The sequence below is a fragment of the Chrysochloris asiatica genome, unplaced genomic scaffold (genome assembly GCF_000296735.1).
Source record: "Chrysochloris asiatica unplaced genomic scaffold, ChrAsi1.0 scaffold00184, whole genome shotgun sequence".
Classification (NCBI taxonomy): domain Eukaryota; kingdom Metazoa; phylum Chordata; class Mammalia; order Afrosoricida; family Chrysochloridae; genus Chrysochloris; species Chrysochloris asiatica.
The window spans coordinates 3,149,540-3,166,238 of record NW_006408702.1 but is presented as its reverse complement, the minus strand read 5'-3'; the positions used below and the strand labels follow the sequence as shown (position 1 = coordinate 3,166,238).

General features: G+C 46.4%; 1 protein-coding gene across 1 annotated transcript in view; it reads right to left on the bottom strand.

Moving 5' to 3' along the window:
* LRRK1 (leucine-rich repeat kinase 1) overlaps nt 1-16,699 on the bottom strand; it is a 216,881-nt gene that overhangs the window by 55,629 nt on the left and 144,553 nt on the right. Inside the window, exons 6-11 of the mRNA XM_006872156.1 lie at nt 6,421-6,647; nt 4,923-5,050; nt 4,586-4,749; nt 3,780-3,917; nt 1,749-1,861; nt 918-994 (exon numbers count right to left, since the gene is read on the bottom strand). Coding sequence (XP_006872218.1) covers nt 918-994; nt 1,749-1,861; nt 3,780-3,917; nt 4,586-4,749; nt 4,923-5,050; nt 6,421-6,647 — 847 coding nt within the window. The remainder of the gene's footprint in view (nt 1-917; nt 995-1,748; nt 1,862-3,779; nt 3,918-4,585; nt 4,750-4,922; nt 5,051-6,420; nt 6,648-16,699) is intronic.

The window sequence follows — 16,699 nt, the reverse complement described above, 5'->3', positions numbered from 1 at the left end:
TAACAACAATAACATGTATGAACTGGAGCCAAAGTAGCAATACTTTGTGACTTCCATTCACTCTCTTCACCCATCGGTAAAGTAAGTGAATGGAAGTCAAAAAGTATTGCTATTTTATTTACAGAACTTGCAAACATAGCTGTCAGGTCAAAGAAGGATGTTGTTTTCCCATTGAAAACATTATCAGTATTGCTCCCTGCTGGACATGTCAGCATCCTGTGAGTGTGGCTGGCTTTGTCTCTGTTCATTTTCATGCTGGGTGGTTAATGTGTGGGACACACCCACACCGCCTGTGTGTATCACACAGAAGATAGCAAACAAGAACCTTCTCCTCTAGAAACATATTCTCTACTTGTTGTGGCCAGAATGGAAACTGGAGTCTAGTTTCTGAGGGGCAGACCACAACCATCTAGGACCCAGGATGGTATGCCGTGGCGTGACAGGAGACACCCAGAGTCCCTCAGACCTCAGGCAAGTCAGTCAGCCCTACTGAACTTGGGTTTCCTCATCTGCAAAATGGGATATCATTGTTAGAAATCTAGAAAGGCTCTAACAAGTATGCAATAGGAGGGGACGTCAAAAAGTTAGCGAACATTGGTACTGAAAGATAATGGAGTTTTTCCCTGGACTTTTTCAAGCCCCCTCAGTAGGACTGACTGACTTGTCCAAGGTGTTAGGAAGTATTTAGTCTTAGGCAGTTGGCCCTCCACACACTGTGGCTACTAGAATCATCAGAGTCCAAATAGGATACTTGCATGCCATACATGTGTCATGAACTCACTCTCTGGCTCTCAGTCAAATACGGCCACCTCTGGCACTCCAATAGGGCAGTAAAGGGGATAGCCCGGTGCAAGGTCGACTCCCTCCTTTGGCGGGGTAGGAAACCAAGCTGTTTCTATCTCCCCACAAGAACACACCTGTCTCAGCCCCTGAACGCTGGCGTCCTCTGGTGGTGAAAAAGGAAATATGCTTTGTTTTAAGTCCATCTCCATTCCTGCAGGAAAAATAAAAAAAGAAAGTCAAAAATTGAGGAAAGCACAAAAACATCATTATTTTGACTGAGACTCTATATTGTTAAGTAAAGGGTGAAAAGCAAGTCGGCTGCGTGTTTGAGCCTCCCACAGCTTCTGTGGGAGAGTAGAAGCCACTGCAGACTGTGAATGGCAAGGCTGTAGAAAAGAAGATCTATAGTTGGCATGATCTGTGGGCCCCTTTTTGGTCGTTCACCTCAGGAATGTGTGAGAATTCCTGTTTCCATCAGAATGCTGCTCAGTGAGGAACATTTTATCTGGGCCAGGAGTTTCCTGAGACACCTGATTTAGGGTGGCCAATGATTTAGGGTGGCTGGTCCGCATGTGCTGAAGGACCAGCCGGGCTCTTCCCATATTTTCAGTTTCAAGTGAGAGATTTCTGAGTCTTGCTTAGGTATCTTACTCAATCTGTGCATTTTTGTTAGGGACTGGCAAAAACTTCTAGGCAGAACTTTCGTTTGATTTTGTTGGTTTTAGGTGTTGTCGAGCCTGTTCCAACTCATAGCAACTGGTCCAACTCCTATCAGAAGGAAATACAGCCCAGTCATGCCCCTTACTTAGAATTTTTGTTATGTTTGAGGCTGTGAGGCTGAATTTAAAAATGAGACTCAAGAGAAGTCTGTAGGAATGAGAAGAGAATGCCATTTCCCTGCCCTCAGGGACTGGGGATCACAGACATTTTAGGGTTTGCTGAGGATAAAGGAAACCTCTGCTTACTTTCTAAGTTGGTTCTTAGAGAGATCCAGGGTCTTGAGTTGTCTGCAGGTCCACTTATCCTGAGGTGGAAGTGCCACCAGCTGGTTTCCCTGGAGTCTCAAACACATCAGGGCCTGAAACATCAGTCCACAAAGGGAGGAAGGCGTAAATGAAATGTCAGCTGACAGAGGAAGTACAGCTATTATACACTTGCCTTTGAAAACACCCTAACAGAATGGGCTCCAGTAGTTTCTTAATATCACAGATTATATCAAACAAACCAAATGGGACAATTCACCTCTCCTCAATCATATCCCACTGCCTTTAAGCTCCATTCTGACTCAGTGACTCAATATGGGGCTTCCGAGACTGTAAATCTTTATGGCAACAGACAGTGTCCTCTTTCTCCTGCCAAGTGACTGGTGGGTTTGAACTGCAGACCTGGTGGTTAGCAGTCCAGCGCTTATTCTACAGTGCCACCAGGGTTCATTAAGGATGTTAATTTCCCCCTGAAAATCAAGGAGAGGCAATTGTTCTAGAAAAGAGTCCAAAGTCTTCCAAATTTTAAGGATTCTTAAGTATGATGAGCATTCATGGGTTGGTGATGGGAACAGGGAACTGGGAACTCAGGTTCTCCGGGGTCAGAGTCACCACCAGGGAGCAGTACAAATGCTAGGTGTACCAGCTCCACCAGCATCTCTGCGTGAGGGCCAATTTTGTGGCCCATAGACACTGCTCGCCCTCTCCTGGCCAACCCAGATATTGCAGGGCTGCTGAGCCAGGCGCCCCTGGGAGGCACCAGGGGCGGTGAAGCTACTTCTCAACCACAGGACCCTCCGTGGCTGCCAGGAGCTGTGACGATGGAGGCAGTAGGTGTTGCCAAAGCCCTGCTCTTGGACTGTTACTGTTTTACTTTAACTTGATGACTTTGCCATGACAACTGAGGCAGCCTCGGGAGGGCTGACAAGTCTGTGTGCTGCCCACATTAACACCTCGTGGCCTCTGCCTCTCCTCCTTGGCTGAAGGGGGTCAATCAGCCCTGAATGCCATGTGCCAGGCCCTTCTCCCAGGCCCCATCTGGAGGACGAGACCAGTGAGACCCAGGGCCATGCTCTCCCCTCCTAGGAGGCTTTGCTGCTTCTGTGGATCCCAGGACACTGTGTCTGCCGGTGTAGATGTGAGAGAGGCAAGGCTGTGGAGGGTTCTCCCTCAACAACGAGGTGCAGATGGTGCCCATGACTGGTGGCCCTTTTGTGGGGCTGGGGTTGCTGCTCCCCACTGAGACGGGGGGCGCAGAGGGGGCAGAACTCAAATTCTTGAGGACCAGAAGCCTCTTCAGAAGGAAAACCTGGAAATCTACTTTCAGCCCTTTGTGGAAATAAACTCAGGACAGGGCATTTCCTGGGAACCTGTGCCCCCCGCACTCCCCCACCCCCACCGGTTTGGACTGCTTTATCACTTAGTTGTTTGCAGGCTGGCTTGGGTTCCCCAGTCTGAAAAAGGACCCTTTACTGTGGACATGGGTAGTGCCCATCACTGGGAGCCCAGGCTCATCTAAGCACAAGACAAGTACAGCCAGGGCCCAGGCAGAGTGTGTGGCCTGTGTGCAGCCCACGAGCTCCCCACCAGGCAGGCGCTGCTTACACGCTCAGTGACCCCCTCAACAGGGGAAGGGTATGTGTGGGGAGGACATGCAACTCCCATCCTGATGGTGCTCCTGAGGTGGGGCAGTTAGACGACCCTACTAGACTTCCCGTAGTGTTGGTGGGCCCACCCAGGAGGCAAGAGAGACGGCTGGGCTGGGCCTACACTTTTCAGCATTTCATAATCCCATAAACCACCCTAACGGAGCTATTTCCTTCTGCACATTTCTCCTTCCTCTCTCTGCTTACAACCAACCAGGCGTATTTCTGATAGTTAAAGTCAGAAATGTCTGCTCTTTCATTTTACAGCATATTACAGACCTTTTGTGCACATTTCAGAAGCATATGGAGTTCAGAACATGGTCATTTACTCACAAATTCTTGAAATTATATGGGCTGGTAAACTCACATCAAGCTGGAAAAGTCCCAGGGGAACTTCTTTCAGTGTGTTTTCTGAAAAATCCACATCCTTGAGATGATTTTTCCAAAAAACAGCCATTTTGTCTGGCAGAGACTCAAGGGCATTTTTGGATGCTTTACAACATTTCTAGGAGTTTGATGAGAAAGAGAATGACGTAGTCATTAACTATTTACAGGTGGTGGTACCTCTGTGGTTGTTATAATAGTTGATGTAAAAAAATAATAAAACCATTTCCAAGGTTTTGTAACAAGTATCATTTCATGTTAACCATGAGCCCTTGGGCGGGGGGGGGGAACACAAACAGCTCAAATGCTCCACCTCTAACTGAAAGGTTGGAAGTTTGAATCTACCCCAAGGTACCACTTATAGGCCTAATTCTGCAGGATCACAGTCACTGAAAACTATATAAAGCAAAATTCTACACCCACAGGAGGTTCTAGACTGTCACCTGACCTACAGATTTGGACTTGCCAGTCTCCCACAATGGCATGAGTCAAATCTCTTAAAAGAAATCTCTCTCTCTCTCAGTGTATGTATACATACATACACATGAGTGCACTTTAAAAAGTTCCGGGGAAAATGAATTAAAGGATAATGAGTGAAAAGCTAAGTTTTTCAATGAACTTGTCGAAGCCCCCTTGTGTGTGTGTGTGTGTGTGTGTGTGTACACACACATACATACATAATATACTGCACTAGTTCTGTGGCTCCAGAGAACATTTAGACAAGGGATGAGGTGAGACAAAACACCCGAGATGCTCTGTGGCTCTCATCATTTCTGGAATGGTACTAACCAAAGGGCAGGCCCAGGGATCCGGAAACACTTTCAGGTTGTTTTTGGAGACATTCAGATAAGTGAGTGACTTGAAAGAATGAAGGAAAAGAGCAGGGAGTTCTGTCAGCTTATTGTCCGATACATCCAGTTCTTGCAGTTTCCGCAAACCAATCCAGTTAGTGGCTAGGAAAACAAAAAACAACCAAAAAACAAGACTAAAGTGGTACGATGGTCCTATCGGGAGGAAAATGACAAATTAACTCAGGCTACCTGCCATTCCTCAAAAAAACTATGAGTCGGAACCCGCTCGACAGCATTTACCTAACAAACAAACGAAAACAAACAAACAAACCAACCATTGTCTTCCTCAAACAGCTTTTCTAAATAATTTCTTGAAGCTGTCAGTTTCTGAAGTTTCGAGAGGTGCAAAAATCCCAGTGGGAGGTGGAACAACTTGTTGCCGGAAATGTCAATTTCCAGGAGCCTGTGGTTGGGGAAGATAGAAGTCAGGGTGTCAGGAGACAGAAACAAAGCACAACTTGCAAACTCTTTTCTGTCAACAGGGAAGCGGCCCTTTTCTTGGGGTCCCTGTGCAAGGCTGACTAGTGTGCAGTCAAAGGTATCATGCGATCTCTTAGGAAGAAAATCAAATTTAGGAAGATTGGTAGAGATAAAAACCCACCTTATCTACCACAGATGGGATTCCTGGGTGGTGCGAACGGTTAACGTGCACAGCTAACTGAAAAGCTGGGGATCCCAATCTTCCTAAAGGCATCTTGTAGAAAGACCCGGAGAGCTACTTCTGAACCATCAGGCACTGAGAACTCTGGGTCTACATACATGGGGTTGCCATGAGTCAGAACTGACTTGATGGACAGCAGTCTAGATGTGATAGCAAACTCAGCGGCTGGCCGAATGGCTCTTCTGGATACCTTTTGGACCCTGGGAGCCCAGGTTAAAGACTCTTGCTTATGGGGTCTGTGGGTTACTGCTTTCCAACACTCCTTTCTCTCTCCTCACTTAGAGCTCAAACCCTTATGAGATGGGGTTTTGCATGCATCGATCAGACATAAACCAACTTTGCAATCCAGTGCATTAACCCACAGTGTCACACCATTGCAAAGTCGGTTTGAACCTCAAGGTTTGCAGTTCAAGCTCACCAGCTGCTCCTCAGAAACCCTATATGGGGTTACTATGGGTCAGAACTGATTTGATGGCACTTAACAACAACACCATCACACAAAAGACATCTGGTGTGGCAATGTACGGTCAGCACTGGATGTGAACTCCAAGGTCAGGGTTGCTATGAGTTGGAATCGACTCGGTGGCACTTAACAACATCAGTGAGGATTAGGTCTCTGCCCTCCGCATGCAACCTTGGGCCTCTTCCCAAGGGCTCCTGGGAAAGGAGACTGAAGAAGTCCACACTACGTGCTGCTGGAATGTAGTAGCTATCCCTTTCTCTGAGATTTCCCCTTCTATTCCTTTCCCCGGGAGGTAGAGTATAAGACGATGCCTTGGCTGGGGACTTGGGATCAGGAGATGGAAAGGGGCTGAGGAGGGTGGGGGGGGGGGGGGGGGGGGGGCTGCTCCCACTACCCTAGCAGCTTCCTGCCCCTCTCCTCTGATTCCTGTGTGTAGACAGAGACCAAATGCAAGCTGAGGTACAGACTACATCTCTCCAGACCTCTTCGTGTTCATCTGAAGAGGTGGCAGGAAACTGGTTCCTAAAGTTGGTGCCATCCATACTTACAGGCAGGACATTTGTTTCCAAACCCATAAAATAGCATCAGGGAGTGTGGGTTGAGGACAGAGTTACCCTGAGGCACAGACGGCTAGTCGCACTCTGTATACCTGGAGCAGATGATCTCATCTGAAGACTGGACGCTGGGCAGCTCTCCCAGGTGGTTGTCTGCCAGGTTCAACTTCCGGAGGTGGATGAGCCCCCAGGGGATGACCGAGGGGAGGGAAGACAGACAGTTGGCAGAAAGGTCCAGCTCTGTGACTTGGCAGGATATGTCTATCAGCCAATCCAGGTCCACCCAGGGCAACTTGAGGTGGGACCATTTTACATGCAGGGCCTGGGGGATGGAGAAACAGGAAAAACGTACACTGATGTAGGATTGGACATTTGCCCGAATGCTAGTCTGCCCTCTTGTTCCACACTTGCCACAGTGGCTGGCCCCTCACCCTCCAGACTGCAGAGGGAGTATGCAGGCCTATTTGCCCCTGCCTGGGAGGAGGCCACCCCATCTCTGTAGTCAGACTTGAAGACAGACTTGAGGACTTGAGACCTGAGCACAGACTTGAGGACTTGAGAGACGTGCCTGGCCTCACCATACTGAAGGATAAGACTGAGGACCCAGCCTGGGCTTTGTGACTGCTCAGAGCAGCTTCCCACGGCAGTTAGAACAGCCAACAGTCAGCTGGTACAGAGTGGCAAAAAGCATACACCAGCAGAACACTACCCTTCCTTCTTGATTATCAAAGAATTTTTGGCTCAATTAGGCTTCCGGGGGAGGAAATATGCTTTTCCATCTGTTTTTTCAGAGCCATTGGAAATCCATATTGGAAAATCAGAGGAGCGTAAATGCAAAAAACCTCAAATGCAAAAAAAAAAAAAAAAGGAAAATGTAACACCCCAGTAGAGGCTGTGGGAAAGATATCAACAATCAGAGGTGAAATGATTTGCCTCAAAGTCGACAGCAGCGGATGGACTCCCTAACCCGGCGGCTACGTGGGGCTGTGCGCCCTGTCTTCAGTTCGGTTGAGCTGCTACCGCCTCAGGCTCCAATAGTGAACCAAAGGGATGAGTATGTTTCTCTCGCTCTCTGTTGTTCGGCGTGTCATCGCCGTGGATGAAGACAGACAGGCAATAGTGTACTGGAATTGGAGTCCAGAAAATAAGACTTTTAGTCTCACCTAGCTTTCTTTTTTTTTTTTTTAAAGAGCTCTGGTGCTCTGGGCCTGTTTTATTGCTTTTACGATGTTTCCCACACAATTTTTTATTTTGAAAATATCCAAGTGGCAGAAAAGTTGAATTAGTTTACAATGAGCATCCGTATATATTTCAACGAGATCTACCACATTTGCTTTCTTTACTTCTCTCTCTACACAAACTTTTTAGTTTTTGTAGAATCATTTGAAAATAAATTACAGGGATTCTGACACTTTGCTCCTAAATACTTCAGCATGTATCTCTGAATAACAAGAATACTTTATTATATAACAAGCATAATCCTAATCACTTTCAGGATATATAACATGCATATGGTACTGTCAAAGGCGCATCTCGCCACTGTTGTGAGGCTGGGTTCAGCACCCATTCAAGAACCACACACTGTTGTTGGTTGTCATGTCTCTTTTTCAATCTGGAAGCCTCCTTAGCCCTTTTACGTATTTTTTGACATTGCTATTTTTAAGTTCTGATGAGTTATCCTGAGGCATAACCTATATCCTGAGAGTAACTGCTTCCCAAAGTTGAGATTCACGTTAGGCACTTTTGGCAAAGATCCCAGAAAGTCACCGTTGAGGTGCCTTCCCCACTGTGCCCCTCAGAGGCAGCTGCTAGCTGGCTGTCCTGTTAACGGCGGTGGAGAGTCAGGCCACTTGGGCAGAGTGGTGTCTGTTTGCCTGAGCTCTCCTTTCTAAAGGCACCTTTTGCAGTTCGTTATTAGTAAGTGTGGTATGCTAACAGCATGTGATGATCCTCTTTACCCAATACTGTTTCATCATCATCCCGGCAGTTGTACATTTGCAAAGTAGTGCTTTATCATGTCTTCTACAGCGACTGCCTGGAATTCTTCTCCACGGAAGAGCTTCCTCTCTTCCTTTTTTAATTTGAATTCGTTTTTATTCATTTATTTTTGAATGTTTTATTGTGACTTATGTGATAGTTTACATGGGAGAACATTTGCTTCACATTCACCCTATTCGTATATCGTTTCATTGCCATGGTTACAATCCCCTCCATGCATCATCAACCAACCAAAGCTCTCTTCCTTTTGAAGTATCACAATGGACTCAACAGTTTCTTTCTTACTTCAAAGAATTATCATTTTTTGATTATTTCTTTTGATGCTCAAGTGGTCCCCATCTTGGGCAGTGGGCGTTCCATTAAGCTGGCTCCTGTGTTCCTTTGACACACTTGTTTCGGCCTCTGGGCCCTGCCTTAATTCTCGGTAAAACAATATGCTTGTCTTCTCTTGCGCTTTCCAAGTCCCAGTCCTGGAATTAACCCTGATTCCCTTTAGTGAGGAGATCTAGTGAAGTGGTGGGTTAGACCTTGCAAGGTTACCGGTGGTTCAAACTCCTCGGGAGAAAGATGAGGCTGTCTGCTCCTGTAAAGATTTATAGTCTTGGAAACCCTATTAGGATCACTATGAGTTGGTTGGAGGTTTTTTTCCCTTTAGTGGAAAATGGTATTTAGAAACCAAGATCTAGGTATTAAGCCTTTTGCTTGCTATAGTGTCTCAGAGTGCATCCTGATACCGCCCATTCAAACCCACCTGTAGAGGCGTCTCCCTAACGTTTCTGGGATTCATAATAGTATCATCCTTCACCTTGTTATTGTTGTTTGTAATCTGTTCAGTAAGTGGTTTATACCAAGTGATGTCTGGCCACTCTGGACTCAGGATTCTTGTGGCTTATGGTCCAGTGAAGGACAGCGGTTTCCCCTGGGGTAAGGGGAAGGTGATCTTGGGAAGCCTTGGGGGAAAGCCTACAAGAATCAATCCAAGAACCGATGAAAGGAATATCAGCATGCAGATCCTTTCAATGCCAAGTCAAATGGCATCCCCCTCAGGCGTGGCCACCTTTCCTTCCTGTGTTCTCTAGGCCCACCCAGCTGGACATTAATGTCCGCAATTCAGCATGACACTCAGCCTGCTTGGCCACTGGTAGTGGTGGTGGTGGTGGTGTGCCTTCAAGTCGGTTCTGACTCACAGCTGCCTTGTGTAGGTTTCTGAGGCTGTAAATCTTCACAGGAGCAGAAAGCCTCATCTTCCTCCCACGGAGCAGCTGGTGGATTGGAACTGCTGACCTTGCTAACAACTCAGCGCGTAACCCACTATGCTACCGGAGTTCCTTGTGTGGGTACTGGTGGTGGTGTGCTGTGGAGTCAGTTACGAATCACAGAGACCCTGTACAGGGTTTCCGAGGCTGTAAATCTTTACGGCAGCAGAAAGCCTCATGTTTCTCCTGCAGAACAGCCGGGAGTATCAAACTTCTGACTTTAAGGTTGGCTGCCCGACTCGTAACCTACTATGCTAACCAGAGTGCCTTGCATGGCCACTAGGGTCATGAATATGGAAATGACTAAATGTTGAACTGAAATAGCAGTCAAAAGCTACATGAAAAAAAGGCTGGTTTGGATTTTGACTTTAAACAATAAATCTGAAGTGTCTACTGAAAATCTTACAAATAAAATTCCGTATGACCATCAACACCATAGAAAGGGATCAGCCTGCCACTCTGTATGACCTGAGCCCATTAGGATACAAACTACAAATGCTTGGGGCTCTGGCGCCCTCACAAATGGTGTAAGTGATGCTGCTGTGCCAACGATGTGGTCTGTTTCCTGGCAGCTTCTCACCGTCCTCTGAGCCCACAGCTGCAGGCCTGACCCACACAGGCAGCATGGCCTCTGTTCTGCTTATCAAACTCCCTGCAGGGCTTTGGGGGAGTCGGCCATGGAGGGGAAGACCTTCTGGGGCTCCATCCAGCCCAACTCCTTTCTTATATTAAATTACCCTGGTTTCAGTCGCAGAGAATCAACCTCATCTTCTCCACTCCAGTGTTCCCCAGTCTCAGAACCAGACTCTGTACCATGTTAGCATGCAGCAGCCACTCAATAAATGCAGGTGTTGAAGAAATCAAGCTACTGATACTTGCAACCCGCCCATTCAGAACACCTCTAACCAGACGGGTCATTTTAAACAGCAAGGTCTCTCAAAACCCTTTAGGCCTACCCAATGCTTTCAGCCCAAGATCCAAACTCCTGCCCCTGGCAGCCCCACATGTCACCATCTGCACCCAACTCGCTTTCTCAACTTTCTGTCTCTCCTTCCCTGCAAGTGCAGTTGATCTGCCCACGTCCCCCTTCCCGGCACTGAGACTCCTGTATGTCTGCTGGCGTGGGCTTAATAACTGTTGGAGGTGAAGAACCCGGGGATGGGGAGAACTCTTGGACCAGGGGTTCAAAGCCAAGGGGAAGCGGCCAACGAAAGCACAGGATCCCTGAGTAACAAGGAGCTCATATGGAGTTTGTTGGGGGCAAGAGGGTGTGGCCCCATGCTGTGACTGGCACGTTGGCCTGGTTTCTTTGGGGCTGCAGATGTGTCCTATGGGATGTGGTTTGTTATGGATTAGAGGGGAAGATACTATGGTACTGGGCCTAGGGCTAAAAGTGCTTGTGTAAAAGCCGACTCCTCAGAAAAGGTTTCCTATTTTTTAATTAACGTTTTAAATTGTTGTAAAAATAAAGGCATCACATTTACTAATTTAACAGCTTTCCCGTGTGCAAGTCACTGATACCAATTACGCTGACCACGGTGTGACGTCATCACTGATATATCCATTACATGCTACATGCATGCTCCCTAAATGATACGTCATCACTGATATAGCCATTACATGATGCATGCATGCTCCCTAAATGATTCTCCACAGCCCTCCCTTCTCCCCCTGCTAACCACGATTCCACTTTGATCTCTGTGTGGAAGAGGCCTCTGAGTCATCAGCTCCTAACCTAAAAGTTGACACTTCAAACCCACCCAGTGTCAGCACAGGAGAAATGCTTGGCAATGTCCTTTAGTGAAGATTACATCCAAGAAAACCTTCTTGTTGTTGGTCTTACGCACCATCAAGTTGGTTCTGAATCACAGCAACCCGGTATATGGTGAGTTTGAACCAACAACCTTGTGGTTCAAACTGATCTTGTGGTCCAGTGCTTTAACCTATAGCACCACATCAGGACCCCAAGAAAGCCCCAGGGAGCAGTTTTAACTCTGTAACAAATGGGGTGTCCATGAATCAGAATCAACTGGACATAACTGGTTTCTATGGTGGACGTCGTAAGGAGCTCTGGTAGCGTAGTGGTTACAAATCAGGCTGCGAACCTCAGGGTCAGCAGTTTGAAACTGCCAGCTGTTCCACAGGAGAAAGATGAGGCTTTCTGCTCCTGTAAAGATTTACAGCCTCGGAAACCCTGTGCAGGGTCACTATGAGTCGGAACCGACTCCACGGCACGTAACAACAACATGGTGGATGTCGTAAGACCTTCGTGGTGCAGATGATTGATACACTTGGCTGTTAATTACAAGGTGGAGCATTGAGTGCATCCAGAGATTCCTTGGAGGAAAAATCTGGCAATGTGCTTCCAACAGCTCGGTCACTGATAATCCTGTGGGTCAGTTTCACTTGGACACACGTGGAGTCATTGAGATGGATGCATCCTGCTGGCACCTGGGTGGTAGGAGCCTGCAGGCAGAGCTGTGTCTGTCTCTGTCCTCTGCCCTAGAAGAAGCAGTAGCAAGCAGAAGTCTGAAAAAAGTGACTAGATATTTGCAATATGTCTGTGAAATGATTTCTGGGCTGGATGGATATTGAAAAATTTTGTAAGATTTATACCTTGTCTTGGGTTGGAATCGGTTCGACGGCAATGTGTTTATGGGTTAGGTTAGTTTGAAAGCTTTTATGTATGAAAGTCATTTTCTTTTTGGTGCACAAAGATCACAGGGTGACCAAGTATTTACAAAAAGGCCCAAGTGTTTACAAAAAGAACGGCCGAAGCACGCACAATGACAAGTGCCAAAGTTAGTAACGACATCTAAACCTTGCTCAGCAAGCCCGGAAGCCCTCATTCCTCACTTGTGCTTGGTTCAGGCAGAATCACAATAAACAAGAATCTTAGGGAGAGAAGCCAGCAATGGTATAATTAAATCTCTGAAAATTGAACTGCAAAATCAAAGTCAGCTGGTCAGAGAGACCCCATCGACTCAACAATCAGTGGCTAAGTCAGACCCACTCCTGGGTAAGTAGATAGAGGATGTGCTCGTGTTTGTCCTCAAGTACGAGCCCTTTAAGTCTGGGGCCAAACATAAAGAAGTACTACTCTCCCGGGAAAGCACAGCAAGGGACTCAGGAAACTTGTGTTTGTTAGCGCTGAGGGTGAGTAAGATCCCTGCAGAAGGAATCTCTGTATTTAAGGAGAATTGGTTCATTGCAGAGTGAGGTCTGGGAGACTACTGTGTCAGAAGAATCTCCGTGTCCTGGGGCGGAGGCTGTAGTTCAGGAGGGCAATCGTCTTCATGTGTCAGCTTCTTCACAATGCCTCCTGATGACACTGGACAGAAAGTATCGGGGGAGGGGGGTACAAACCATGGGGCCACAGTCACATCTCACAGGTTTCCAGGTCAGTTCAACCCTTCTTGGTTGAAGAAAACATGAAATGTATCATTCACAGTAGCTAAAAGGTGGATTCAATCCAAGTGGCCATCAACAGATGAATGCATGAACAAAATGTGGTATATACACACACAACAGAATATTGTTGTTGTTGTTAGGTGCCATCGAGTCAGTACCGACTCGTAGCGCCCCTATGCACATCAGAAAGAAACACTGCCCCGATCCTGGGCCAACCTCACCACTGTTGCCACGCTTGAGTCCATCGATGCTGCCACTTGGCCAATCCATCTCATTGCGGGTCTTTCTCTTTTTCTTTGACCCTCCACCTTACCAAACATGATATCCTTCTCCAGACCAGAGTGACTGGTCTCTCCTAACAATATGTCCGAAATATGAGAGAAGAAGATTGGCCATCTTGGCCTCCAGGGAGCACTCTGGCTGCACTTCTTCCAAAATGGATCTATTGGTTCTTTTGGAAGCCCATGGCACCTTCAATACTCTCCTCCAACACCATAATGCAAAAGCATCAATTCTTTTACAGTCTTCCTTATTCACTGTCCAGCTTTCACATGCATATGAGGTTACTGAAAATACCATGGCTTGGGTCAGGTGCACCTTAGTCCTCAAACTGACATCTTTGCTCTTTAAAAAGGTCTTGTGCAGCAGATTTGCCTAATGCAATAATACATCATCTGATCTCTTGACTGCCGCTTCTGTGAGTGTTGATAGTTGATACAAGAAGAATGAAGTCCTTGACAACTTCAATCTTTTCTCCGTTGATAAGAATGATGTTTATTGGTCCAGTGGTGAGGATTTTTGTTTTCTTGACATTGAGATGTAATCTATACTGAAGGCTGTGCTCTCTGATCTTCATCAGTAAATATTTTAAGTCCTCTTCACTTTCAGCAAGCAAGGTTGTATCATCTGCATATCGCAGGTTGTTAATGAGTCTTCCTCTAATCCTGATGCCACGTTTTTCTTCATGGAACCCAGCTTCTGGGATTATATGCTCAGCATACAGGTTGAATATGTATGGTGAAAGAATACAACCTTGTTGCACACCTTTCTTAATTTTAAACCATTCAGTGTTCCCATGTTCTGTTCAAACAACTGCTTCTTGGTCCAGGTACAGATTCCTCAGGAGCACAATTAAGTGTTCTGGAATGCTCATACTTTGCAATGTTGTCTGTAGCTTGTCATGATCCACACAATTGAAAGCCTTTGCGTAGTCAATAAAGCACAGGTAAGCATCTTTCTGATATTCTCTGCTTTCAGTCAAGATCCATCGGACATCAGCAATGATATCCCTTGTTTCACGGCCTCTTCTGAATCCAGCTTGGACCTCTGGAAGTTCTCTGTCAATGCATGCTTGCAGCCATTTCTGTATTACCTTCAGCAAAACTTTACTTGCATGGGATATCAAAGAGATTGTCCGGTGATTTCCTCATTCCGCTGGAATGGGCATAAATACGGATCTCTTCCAATCAGTCAGCCAGACGGTTGTCTTCCAAATTTCTTGGCAGAGATGAGTGAGTGCTTCCTGTGCCGCCTCACTTTCTTGAAAGATTTCCATTTTTATTCCATCAATTCCTCATGCCTACTTCTTTGCTAATTCCTTCAATGCATCTTGGGCTTCCTCCTTCAGTATCATTGGCTCTTGATCATATGCTACCTCTTGAAATGGCTGAACATTAACCATTTCCTTCTGGTACAGTGCCTCTGTGTATTCCTTCCATCTTCTCTTGATGCTTTCTGCATCATTCAATAATTTGCCCAGAGAATCTTTCAATAACAGAATATTACTCAGCCTTAAATGAAGTTCTGGAATATACTACAATATGGATGAGCCTTAAAAACACCATTCTGAGTTAAATAAGTAAGACTCAAAGGGCAAATATTGTAGGACTCAACTTACATGAAATATCCACAATGGACAAATGCATAGCGGCAGGGGCTTAGGAAGGGGCAAAAGGTGGGTGAGTCATTGCTTAATGGTGACAGAGTTTCTGTTTGGGGTGATGGGAAGGTTCTGGAAATGGACAGTGGTAATGATTGCACAACATTGTGAGTGAAATTTAAAATAATTTAAAACATTTTTGAAATGGGTGGAGCCTACAATGGTGTCTGACTTTGAGCCAGGCCCAGTCCAGCCACAAACAGGAATTTTGCTCAGATGACGGTTGATATTCCTTTGTATGATTTTGTTAGGTGGAGAACAGCTTTTCCAGCCTGGAGTTCTAATGCTAGCTCCTCACTAGGTCCTAGGAAGCAAAATTCCTAGCTCCTCTCCCCAAAACCCCAACTCATCATTCATATTAGTCGTTCGCTGCTTGACCTGTTGCCTTTCAGGTAAGTGTGGGAGAATCTTCCTCTCTGGAGACAGCAAATAACAGGAGGGGACAGGCCTTGGCTTTAGTATGACAGTTCAGCACAAAAGAAACAGTTGACAAATGTCTATTCAGTTAAGTCACCCATGTTAAAATGGAGGAAAACACAGAGAATGTTTTAGAATTTTTTCATGACTCTGTGGTCCATATACAGCCCAAGCCTTCGTTTTTGTAGATAGATACAAGATCCTTGGGACAATGGCAGAGGATGGCATTTCCTTGTTGAATCGACCAATAAAACTAGAGCTACATTCTGATACAAGAAGCAATGTTATTGTTGTAATGTGCTGTCGAGTTTGTTTTGACTCTGTATAGGGTTCCCAAGGCTACAAATCTTTATGGGAGCAGAAAGCCTTATGGTTCTCCTGTGGAACGGCTGATGGATTAAAACTGCGGACCATGTAGTTAGTAGTCAATGCGTAACCCACTACGTACCAGGGCTCCTTTGAAGAAGCAACAGAAACAACGAAACCACCATAGAATCTATAAAAGCCAAGGGGCCAATCTAAAACCATCTGAATACATTTAGAGCAGCGAAGCCAGTATACCCATAGTCAGGTCATCTGGGCGAAGGTAACACTTCAGAAGAGACTAATGGCTGCAGATGAGGGCCTATGCAGTCAGGCAGCAAGCTGGGGGCAGATTTGTGGGGGCACAGGCCATCCAAAGAGGCCACACACGGCAAGGCTTCAGCTGACCAGAGAATCAGCTGTGCTGGCAGCCAGCATGCAGAGACTACAACCGGACAGGCATCAGCTGTGCCTCAGCCTTCCCCAGGAGACAGCCTCAGTGCACGGCTTCCAAACACCCACTCCCCAGTCTCTACACTCTGGCAAAGACAGGCTATTAAGGAGAGAGGGGACATTTGACAACAGACAGAACAGAAGCTCTCTGCCTGTGTAGATGATGTACCCACAGACAGTGGAGGGACAGCCACAAGGAAAATGACAATAGGGAAGGAGACATGAACCTTTGAGAACCAGGAGTATGTCATCCACAGAGACCCACACATGAAGTAAGGAAAAGAAAAAAGGATAAATTCTTGAAAGTCAAAAAGATTCCTATGAGATGACTGGCTGCTACAAGAATAAGCAAGTTGTTCCCCGGGAAGCCATCAAGGCAAGCAATCAAGCTCTTTCAGGACAAACCCCTGTGTAAGACTGAAATTCAAAAGCAGCATATGAGCAGGCATGAAAGCTTGTTGGCGACCACAAGAGGAGAAAGAGGGGGAAAGGCAGCAATGAAGAAATGGGCTGAGTTCAACCACATTCTACAGACTCCCGTTAACCTGGAGATGAGAGAGAGAAGAGGAAGGGCTGGTTGGTCCAAAGTGTGGTGAG